The 11,787-nt window shown below is 36.4% G+C and overlaps 1 protein-coding gene across 2 annotated transcripts; it reads right to left on the bottom strand.

Moving 5' to 3' along the window:
* Positions 1-925: 925 nt before the first annotated feature.
* GAL (galanin and GMAP prepropeptide) lies at positions 926-10,229 on the bottom strand. 2 transcript variants are annotated; one of them, XM_050898066.1, is made up of 7 exons: positions 9,665-9,721; positions 9,389-9,469; positions 8,661-8,715; positions 7,528-7,599; positions 7,038-7,124; positions 3,634-3,711; positions 926-1,248 (listed from the first exon to the last, which is right to left on the bottom strand). In XM_050898066.1, the coding sequence occupies exons 2-7, from the start codon at positions 9,467-9,469 to the stop codon at positions 1,193-1,195; spliced, it is 429 nt and encodes a 142-aa protein (XP_050754023.1). In that variant the 5' UTR covers positions 9,665-9,721; the 3' UTR covers positions 926-1,192. The 2 variants fall into 2 exon arrangements, with proteins under 2 accessions (XP_050754023.1, XP_050754024.1); XM_050898067.1 differs by lacking the exons at positions 7,528-7,599; positions 9,665-9,721 and adding an exon at positions 10,033-10,229.
* Between the last annotated feature and the right edge of the window lie 1,558 nt (positions 10,230-11,787).

Raw genomic sequence — 11,787 nt, 5'->3', positions numbered from 1 at the left:
GGAAAGTGAACATCAGACATTAGATCAGAGGCTGAGTGATCATCAGAGAAAGAGCACAGGCTGATTGACAAAGTGAGATAAGCTTGTGGGTTCAAGTTAGACACTAGTGGCTTGGCATCTAGAATGTATTCTGCTATGCTAAAAGTGAGAAACAGATCATGTAATAATGTTCTGCAAAATTTCTGTCAGTCTGTGGGCTCTAGTGCACAGCAGCATTTTGAAAGGATGATATTTCATTGCACTATGCAGAGAGTGAAAGTCATCTGAATGTGAAAAACCTTTCTAAGATTCTGTATCCTCTCAAACCTTTCCTCATTCTTGATATGACATTTATTGTGTATAGGCCTAGCATTCTGGTCAGGGTACATCAAAGCTCTTTCGTAGGGATTAAGCATGTATTCAAGTGCTTTGCTGAACTCAGACTAAAGCATCTCATAAAATATTTTTTTTAATCTTGGAGTGGACAGGAGACTTTCTTCATTAAAGAATACAGATCCAGTATTCTTGACTACATAGGAATAGGAATCCTACACATAGGATTTGTGTAAACCTATTACCTGTACAGAACAGTTAAATTTGTAATGCATGAAGGTACGCTTCGGTCAATGGGCTGGTGTATTAAAGGCAAATACTATGAAATTTAAAATGAACATAAGTTTATGTCATGTCTATGAAAATATGAACGGGAAGTAAGGCTTCCATGAAGCACAGAAGTACAGACAGATCTCTGACCTAAAAAGACTCTGTATAGCAGCAGTTCGAAGTCACTCTTCTTCGTTTTCTCAGTTAGCTCAAGTACCCAATATGTAGTATTTATGTTTTATTTTACTGTAATTTTGCAGAGTATAGATGCAGTGTAATCTTACAATTTAACCTGGGCTTTGTATATGATGTATTGTGTGCTGGTATGTATTTAATTTTAGAATGAAACAATGTAGTTGCTCTTTATTTTTATTTTATCATTTACCTACAGAAAAATTTTACCAAGGCAAAATTTTACACTATAACATCACAGGCGAGGAAAAAAAAAAGCAAAAAAAACCCCAAACAAATGAAAAAAACAGAGGGCAGAATGCTGTTTACCATTTATCAGATTAATGCAAACAATACTTCTCATCTTCAGCTCATTTAGATCTTTTGCTTAGAATTCAATTTAAATCTACACTACAACAAAATAAAAATGCATTCTTCTTCAAGACTGGTTTGTTTCCTCTGGTGAAGGTAGTTTGTCAAGTGCTCCTCCCACCTCTGAAAAAAAAAAAAAAAGAGAGAATTAACAGATATGTTACTAGTATGTGTATTAATCTTAGCAATTAAATAATGAAATCCAATTTCAGTAGCGTATGTTTTTATAGTCGTCTTCTCTCAACTGAGGCAAATTTTTGAACTTTTCATATTTTAATTTATAAACTACTGTTTTTTTCTTTTGAATGTTAATATCTTCCTGCTCTAATTTCACCTTTTTAGAAACAGCAGTGACAGAATGACAATGAAATTTTATCAGTTTTATCATGTCAATTGATATTGCTGGATCCCAGCATCTCAAAAGTTTTAGTATTATCCAGCTATAGCTGCCATCCTACAGGCTGCTCTATACGGGAAGCCTTCAAAGCTGGAGGGAGCAATTTTAAAGAGAAAGAGCTGAAGGCTGCTTTTAGTTATCGCGAAGATACTTCTTAGCAGTTAAAGTATTAACCTTATCTTGCAGATCAAAATGTATGTCTAATTTGAATAACCTTTGCCTGAATCTGAATCCCATGAATGGGAGTTTTCCCCGTCCCCCCAAAAGGAACATATCTAAACCAATATATTTAATGTAATAAAGTTTCATTTGAGCAAAAATGTTAAAGTGTCTCTACCATAATAAAGTATGTTTTTCACCTCCTAAATCTACAGTTCTGATTTTGTGTAAGAGTTCCTACCAGGTCTTGCCAATAAATATTGTTAAGGGATAACATTCTGTGTCTTTTGAAACCTGGGAATACAAGAACTGTCTCAGGGAAAGGCCATTTTATATGATCTGGAGATTCCTTTTTTTATGAGGACAGATAATAATACCATCTTTTCTGAATAAAAACAGCTGTTTGTCATCACTACCCTAAACAAGAAATTGTTACTTAGAGTTACAATACAGCCTTTTTTGCTCGTTCGTCCCAGGGAAGAAGTAATTTGTATTTCTATAAGATGCATTTTATTTTCTTGACCAACTTAGCAGCTCTTAGTCTACTCATCAGAGTGTATGCTTGAGCTCAGCATGTTTCACACCCTTTCTGTTTTGTCCAGTTACTGGTTTTACTTCCTAGGCTCACATAGCAGGGTAAAGGAGTGTTAAGGGCTCTCTCTTCTTCACAGTGGCACAACAAACAAGCTAGTTCTTTGTCCACAGTAAATATACATGCTAATAATCTACTTTAAATATACGTTTGAATTACCTCAGGCCCTTAGGACTAACCATAAAGAGTTTTTGTTTCAAATGCAAAGTTGATTCAACAAACATTAGGTTGATATTTTCAGTAGTGAGAATTATTTTGCTTGCGTGGGTGCAAATCACTTAGAAAGTGATGCCAAAGATGTCTAGAATTTTGTTTCCTAGAGACACAGAAAATGAACAGATCTCTTGAAAGTCTCTTTTAATAATGAAATTAAAATACAAATGTAACACACAGTTCTTTGTTACTATTCCACAGCATACTCTTGCCACAAAATTGCTTATAATTTGTTGTATACAAAGGTAAGAATATAGAAGTTACAGATTTATTGAATTGTCTGCTTTCTGAGACAGTTAATTCCTCAAACATTTGCAGTAAAAATAACTTTTCTCCTTGCTGTTTTCTTCACAAGTATATATTATGGTTTTGAACATTTTGTAGACAGTTTTAGAAGGGCTGAAGAGGTTTTTAAAAGCTCAGAACTGTGGTTTGTTTTTTTTTTTAAAAAAAAGCAAAACTAATGAAAACTCAGAAGCAGCCAGCTTTCTTCTACACCTAATGCTATAATAAAGTTACCATCCTTATAGAATCAGCTGTAAGCTCAGTTTTACGATTCTTGTCACACTTTTGAGACTCCACAGAGTTTTTACTAGCAGAATTTTGAGCTGTTTGCCAACATTCAGCTTAGTGTTGTTGCAATTTTATGATCTGACTTTATTGTAGAACACATGCAGAAAGGGAGACGTATTTCTTTTGTCACTAACAAGTGTTTCAGGATTTCAACCAGCTGTTCTTGGTATTAAACTGAGGTCTTATTTAATTTGTTATTGAATTGTTTTATACTAACTCCCATGTAATCAGACTGTATTTAGTTTGTTTTCAACTCTTCTAAAAGCTGGGTCCATACAATTTCAGTAGTAGCTGTTACTATTTTCACAGTGCCCAAATAATCAAATGGTATTAGAACCCTGCTACGTTGGATATTCATTGACCTGCAGTTTGGCAGGACTACCTGCACTCTCTAAATCAGGCCTATTCCTAAGTGCACTAAAATGGAATTGACAGTTCCTCCCCCCGACCAGAGATGCTGTTCAAAGTCTTGCACACTCAAATCTGTAGCAGGCTTGTACATTCAAGGATAGTCCTATCTTCTCAGTAAATTTCACACCAGAAAGTGTGAAAGATTAAAAAGGTATTCACTAACCTTTAAGATGCAAGTAAGTCAAAAATTCAATTACTGTGCGCACAATGTTTTCATCAGCCAATGGTCTTCCAAGATTCCCTATAAAACAAGTTGGTTGTTACTTAATGTTAACGTGATATAAAGATCTACTGTATGTGACATTGTGGCTAGGTTTATGAGTACTCTGAAAAAAAGCAATCTGAAATTTCTTTTTCCTTAAAATCCCTAATGGAAAAACCTCATTTCATGGAAGAGTGAAGCCACTTTAAGGTAGGTAACTGCAATTCTCAGAATCAAAATTGCCCAGCTTTGTATGCTATTGCTGCATAGGAGCTGCTTTGATGCCTTGATGGTCACGGTCTTTAAGGCATTATGAGTTCTGTTGCAGAAGGGAGTTATTTTCTGTTCTCAACTCTCTCCTTTGTGTCCACTAGCCTGAGATTGAAGAGAAAGATAAATTTAGCAAATAAATTCATCAGCTTTGGAAAACAGTTAAAAGTTCTTCGTGTAGTCTGACTTTGTTCCCAATAAGCCACTCAAGTGATACAGAAGTGATTTGTAATCCAAAAGCTAGGCCTGGGACTTTACTAAAAGCTCAGAAAGGTGTGTTTTTGTATATGTATCTAACACAATGTACTCCTCTTTTATCTTGTGAAAGTAGGCCTTTTGATGCTTTTTAAATGGCCCAATTTATCAAGTGCCCTGGGAGCTTGTTATTGCACTTTGGGAAGCTGAGAAGTATGCTTTCTGTGTCCATTTAAAAAAAAAAAAAAAAAAAAAAAAAAAAAAAAAGAGACATCTTGCTTTTTACCAACAGGATGGAGAATTGTTCTATATTACAGAACAAATGGTAAGTAATCTCCGTACGATTTTTAGTTCTCTGCATATAGGACAGATGGGTACCAGTATCTGACTAACAGTCCATTATTACATCACTGAAAATATAGTCCCTTGATGTTATCATAGGGGATGTTTTTAATCTCAGAAAACAGTCTGAAAGACTGAGTTTGCAGCAGGTGAATGTTGGGGGAATTGTTCCATGATGGAAGAGAAGATTGAGGCCTCTAGTGACATACAGGTCAGAAGGTAGACTGAGCTCTGTAGCACAAATAAAAAATATTGATGGGGAGTTGTAAGGGACATGGAAGTTTCTGGTATATAGACAGTCAGCATTTAAAAAATTTGCATCTAAAAGTCTTGTCTTCCAGTCTTTGAACTGACACAAAGATGTTATTACTTACATTAATAATATTTGTATTATTTGAAGTTTTCCTTAATTTAATTTTTATTCCCACCTAACCTGCTATGGATTTTTGTTATGATTAATCATTATTATATTAGTAGTTTATTGACCCAGATTTTATTACCAACATGACATTTATTGGATAAATATTTTTCTTTAGTGACTTGAGCATGTTGTACACGTGTATTTCCATATACTCCACTGTTGAACTTAATTCCATATAGCCAATTACTTGCAGACTCTAGTAAAGAAACTGTTATGCTCTTGGAATTTAAAGATTTTCCTAGTTATGCTCATAGATTCCACAGCCCCCCCACCCCTGGACCTAGTGTTATGTAACTAGTACAGCTTACAAGTTCTTCTAGGTTATCTGGAGAGCTTGTGAATTTTGCAGCATTCCCTCAAGGAGAGAGAACAGTCCTTTGCATTAATTCTTTAGCAGTAATAATGTGTATGTATATTGCCGTTTTAAGATACTTTTGGAAATAATCAGCAGAATTTAATGAAAGAAATCCTTCATTTTCAATTAAAATAAGAATTCTCACTACCTTATCCATTTTTTATATTCAAATCTCCTTTGGATAGGAACTCTATAATAAACTTCAGGTTCAAAGAAAACTTTTGATGAGAAGAACATCTAGCATGAGGTTCATAACAGAGGCAGTTTTATAATTTTCAGGTCCCATCCAGACAAGTTTGGTTGGGTTTACTCATAATTGTGGAGATGCAGCAGAATCTGGCAAGAAGAGTTCCATAACTCTTAAAGATCATATTCCTGTAAAGGAGCTGGTAGTATATCCACAAATGGCAACATGTTGCAACGTAAGTTGCATTGTTAGATTACAAATGCCTTCCTTTCACATTGTTTCTGACTAGCAAAATATTATTTTTACACCAGTGTTTGAGGAAGTAGGTTCTTCATTTTTTTTCCCCCTTTTTTCTTAAAAACAAACAAAACACCAAACCAACCAACCCCCCCAAAAAAACCCAACCCACAAAACCACCACAGACGCAAAACCCCACTATGTAACTATGTACCAGAACTAAACTGGCAGTCATTCTGACAACGTAACAACTAAGAACTGTACTAATGTTACTCTTCTATTTACAAAGTAATTATGTCCATGAAATTTATGAATTTATTTAGTGTTAGCTACATTTGGGTTGTGCTGGGTGGATTTAAAATAGCCTATGAGAGCTCTGGGGCTGGGACTTGTCTTCTCCCATGAGTGCAGTGATTAACGCAATGGTACTCAAGTAAGTACTGCTTTCTTTGATTGCAGTGAGGAACAGATCACCCTGCCAGTCTAAAGATGAGATTCATCCCAGCTCACTTTAGATGTCTGTAGCAGATTTAGTTTCTCCTGAGGAGAAACAAACAGGTTTTCCTAGAAGTTTCTACATCTTATCCTGAAGTAGGTGTTCAAAATAAATCTTAAAAGTGCCAGCTTCTCTTCATAAAGGGAGTCTAGACATATATCGTAGAGGCCCAGCTTTGGATGATGAATCCAGAACAAGGTTGCATCCTTTTCATTGCCATTTACTAAATTCCGATACATGCAACCTCAAAACAGTATGTTGACTTGACTTTGGTTTTGACCAGGTTCTCAATCTTCTAAAGATAATTGATCTTGCTTAAATATAGGAAATATTGTGAGACTTGACATGGAATTTTATTTTTTTTTTTAAATAGTGAAGACTCTTGCAACATAAACAGTGCCATACAGTTCTGAGATCTAGTTTCAGCTCTGAAGTATCAGAATTTTAAAAAAAAGTTTGCCAGTTTTTATAGCTTTCTCTATTGAAAGATTCCTTTATGGGCTCACTTCTTTGCTAAAAAAAATTAACTCTTGAGTGTCTAGACTGACATTTGAAATACTCATCTGAATATATGAAAAGGAAAAACTAGGTTTATTCAAAGGAATATGATCTATTATACTTTAAAAGCAATGTAATTACAGTACTTTTCCCTAGGTACCAGGATGTTTTAAACTATGACCATATACAAAGAGCACACTGAATGGCCAAATTTAATTTTTCTTCCTTTCATATGTTTATTAGGATTTTTGTTAAAGAGCAGGAATAGCCTTGTATCTAGGTAGGTAGTTAACTCAATAACAGTAAATAAATTACTAAACATAAAAAAACAAATCAACAATATTGGCTTTCAGAATTGCATTACCTGCTTTAGTATCCTCATCAGGCTGTATTTCACGTTTACCAGTGAAACCATGTTTGTCATTAAATGATCTGTGGTTATCTACTGCATCTGATAAATAAATTAAAAATCAAAGGAGTTAATGGACTTAAGAACCTTTGCTATATTGCTTGCTTTTCATGGATTTTAAAAAAAAAAAAAGATCATGATGGGCACTTTTGATGTACAAAATGACAAAGAAGCAATTAATGTGTCACTAAATAAAATAACCTTTCTTCTGAATTTGTGCTTATGATTTGTATCATTTACAGACCCAGTCCTGTACTACATACTTGCTGAAGCTATTACTGAATTCAGAGGAAGTTGTAAAGAAAATGTAAGTTTGTACATTCATGTGTAATCTGGGAAGTTGTTTTTGCTACTCTTTCCTCTATTTTTAGAAAATGTTGCTAGTGAGTTTGCCTAAAAGAAAACTGCAGATAGTTTATGTGAATAACTTCAAAAACTATCTTACATGCCCCTGGTGCCTCTTCTCTCCCCTTTGCAATGGGCATTTCCTTTATCAGTAAAAGCTGATCAATATGACCTGCAACAAAGGATGATTCCTATTATCCAGTCTTAGATAAACGGCACTTTGACAAGTACATTTCCCCACAGTATCTTTGCCAATTTGGTTAGATCTGCTTCGGGGCAAATATACTTCCAGACGTTTACAGAACCAGTTAATACATTTAAGATATATTAAATTTTTTTTTAGGTATCCTTAAGGTTAGTTAAAAAGAATGAAGAGAGTCATTAAATTTTTTTTTAGGTATCCTTAAGGTTAGTTAAAAAGAATGAAGAGAGTCATAGTAAGTATCTGTAGTATTTGTCATGTATTATTGAGACTGAAAATATAGAAATACTGGTAATGAGCGTTACTACATTTACAAGAAACAATGGTAAAAGGACAGATATTTGAGACAGCTTAGCACTGTATTTCACTTTTCTTACACTCTGTATTTGTGATTCTCCATCTTTGTAAGCCAATGTGCTCCTGTATTTTAAACACCTTGTACATTAAATATTTTTCACATAGTGAACTGTTAATATTTACAGTCATGAGTTTGCATATTACTGTTTTAATTTGTTTTGCTTTAATTGAAAAGAAAAAAAAAGTAGTATAATAAAGCCAGGTAGCAAAGCCATTTTCAAATAGATTTAAAGTTGACTTCCAAAATACATTGAGAAGTGCCAAAACATCACATTTTGTTATTCTTTGCTTGACATATAAGATGCTATAAGATTTTGTAACACTTCGGGGGGGGGGGGGGGGGGGGGGGAAGGCAAAGGGGGAGTATTTGTCATATGACAATTACAATTCAGAAGTACAAAGAGTGACCAGATGTGCTTCTGGATATAAAGCCTTACAGCACAACTCTGCTTTAGAAAAGAATAGTTACTAAGACAACTCTATTCTATAATAGGCATGTAACAAATATTTAAGCAAGTGTTCTCCCAAATGAATTTCTTCAGCCTTGCAGGTTTAGACAAAAATTACTGCATTCATCAGAATAGTGATTAGCACACTACAGCAAACTGGTGTACAAGAAAAAACCTTCCGCATTTTGAAATAATGCAAAAAAAAAAAAAAAGTGCTTGACTTACATGGCCCAAGTAGGTAACCAGCACTATTCAAAGTCCAGCCCCTTTTTTCTTTTGCCTTAAAGAAAAAAATGCAAGTATGTTACTGCATGAGCTACACAGTGCTTTCTGAAGACAAAGCAAACAGCATCCAAATGGACATTCTGTTAGCAGAAAGTGTCTTCTGAAGGCTTGAAATCAAGAAATATTGTAAAAAAAATAAAAGCCAATAATATTGAAGAAAATATTAATCATGAACTCTTGCCCCCTCCCTATCTAAGCCAATAGTTTTGCTATCAAAATCCATGTGGTGTGAAGATTTCACACCATATAAATGAAACTGCAAATCACACTTTGGAGGCAGAAATTTTGACTTTATGCTCCAAGTTTATATTGCCACCTTAATAAACAGCAATGTTTTCTTTTAATTATTTGAATTTACATGACAGCCTCTTTATAAAAAAAGTCCATATGTACACCACCTTTTCTGAGTCAGATGGGACATCCATTCAATTTTGGTCTATAAACTAGACACCCTTTTCACTTTAGTCCTATTATTTTTTATAAGGGAGCTAGTATTAAAAAGGCCCAAGTTCTTAACTAAAAACATATTTACTGCCCAGTGTTCTTCAGTGCTGCATCTTGTCCAACCAATATAAATACGGTGTATATCACTGCAAGGTTTACTGTTACTTTTACATCTGAGATGCTGCCCAATGGATAGGACCTCCAACAGTGAAATCAGTACTTACTGACAAAACCAGTCCAAATGTTTCTGACAGGGTGGCACAAAAGATTAAAGACAGAAACAGGAAACTACCGCACTTCTGCATCTGGAAAGAAACCGTACTAGGGTAAGTGCTCCGAGTTAATCGCTTTGCCTTCCAGTTACGGATCCCCCAGGGCATGTGAGCATCCCCGCCGCGGGTGGGAAGTGGGGGTGAACCTTCTTCCTGTGGGGCAGGGCGGCTGTGGCTACCGGTTTGGCACCCAAATTCCCACTGGGAGAGAGGCCGAGAGGGGAGTACCTTGAGCTGGGGCGCGACGGCCTCTCCCTTGCAGCGTTTCACCTGGTGCTGGCGGCGGGGCGACTTGTACCACAGCTGCAGTGCTGCCGGCAGGCATTCACCACATAGCCACGGTGCGCGGGTACAGATCTGCACGCCTACCCTCGGTTCCCTCCGCTCTTTATGGGCTGCAGCACGACCGCGCAGGAGGGGCGCCCTCCGGGGGCGTGAGGAGCCGAGAGCCGCCCACCCCCCTCTCCTCCACCTCCCCTGGGTCATTCCCCCTCGCCAACCCACTGCATTAGGAAGGGTAAAAATTATAGCAATTCAATTAGAGGTATTTGGAAGCACGACGCAGGCTGCAGGGAGATAACAGCCCGGGCAATTACCTCTGATTACGGCGGCCTCGGGCAGGCTGGTGAGCAGCGAGAGGAGCTCTGGTCTGGGCAGCCTGGCCTGCGCCTGTCACCTGCTGCAACTTCACAAGGGCTTGGTTGACGGTGGGGAATAAGAAGGCGTAAAGTGAATAGAGATCACTTTTCAGAGACTCAGGAACGAATGTATAGCTAAATACAAACGTCTGTGTGGGATGCTGGCTAACAAGATTCACAGTGTTTGCGATTTGCTTTTGGGAATACTGAGGACTTCACACTCCCCTGCTCTGCTTGCGATCCCTTGAGCTCCTTGTGGTCCAGGCCACTCATGGTCCCTTAAAATCTCTTTGACTCATGCCCTTTGCTCTAGCATCAGAGCAAAAGGAGCTGAGTCAAAACTCTGTTATTGTACTTCCTCGCTGCTTTGTATTCGAGATAGCACTTTTTTTCTTTTCTTTTTTTTTTTTTAGTTATATGTGAAAGGCTAGGGATGTAGCTCTCCCCAGTGATTAGACTAGCCCTGGCCTGTTAATTTACAACCAGTGAAGTTTCACCAGTTTGCTTATCTTAGTTGTGGTTACAGCTGGCATCAGGATGTGTAAAATTGAATTACAAGGCAGAGATTCCAATGTTAGTTCCCTTTTTTTCCCTGCCAAATTGTATTTTCTCTGCAAGAGATTACTTTATTCACTACAAGTCCCTCAAATTCATCTTTCAGTAAGAAAAGCATCACAGATGTTGCACAGAATAAGTTATACTTCCAGCTCCTTTTTCTGAAGCTGCTTAAGATTCTCTGCAAAATTTTACACAGTGTGTATGTGAACTTGAATGTGGAGCCCAGACAGCTATCAAACAGTGCAATGCACCTATCATTCACCAATTTAAAAGCAAACAATTTTTTTACTTCAATGTAGCATAATGTTCATAATCCAGGCTAGAAGCAGAAGCTGTGTCTTATAGTTCTGTTTCCTACCCTCTTTTGTCAGGAGCAGTAGGATTATAATAGCCTAGCCATGTGATTGGATCTCTGATCTAAAACTGCTTGAATAAAGTTTATTTTATACAATTCTTAAATGCTAATGTACATAAATGGGAAGCTCAGTTTCGCAGATTTCATTTGATGCTTTCTATCATTTGCTGAGGATGCCCTGTCAGCCATTGCATGTGTCCTGGTTTCAGCTGGGATCCTCACAAATCAGACTAGATAGATCTGGAAAATAGAAATACAATTTTTGCAACATGTTGTTTTCCTTTACCTTATCAAAAATGCACTTCTGGCTGAAATTTCCTAGCTTTCAATTGTTAACTCCCCAAAAGTAATTTTTGAAACTTGAAGCTTCTCCGTGACACAAAATGTTTTCTTTGTGTTATTTGAATAAACCCACAGAAGTTATATCAAGAGATGTCAAAATTTGCATTCAAGCAATATTACAAAAATGTGTTAATTCTGTCATTGACTACAGTTTGTTCTTCAGATTCCTGTAAAAAGTATTTGAAACAATGTATTTTAACCTGTAATTTTTATTCCAGTTTTTCATCACAATACTTGCATCTTCTTGTCAAATTACAGAGTAAAATGATCTCTTCATCTCCACTAGAGTCAGATGCAAAAGAGAGCCTCTTTGTATACTCAGAGGCTTAATCTATCACTTGTCCATCATACTTTTTGTCTAAATCTATCTTTAGGTTAGTGTCAATTAAATAATTTTATCAGTCATTCCTACAGTTGATGTTCTCATTCCCTCAATTTTCCTTGTCAAGAATGTATTA

This window comes from Gymnogyps californianus, chromosome 5 (genome assembly GCF_018139145.2).
Source record: "Gymnogyps californianus isolate 813 chromosome 5, ASM1813914v2, whole genome shotgun sequence".
NCBI lineage: Eukaryota > Metazoa > Chordata > Aves > Accipitriformes > Cathartidae > Gymnogyps > Gymnogyps californianus.
This window is presented reverse-complemented; position numbering and strand designations above follow the sequence as displayed.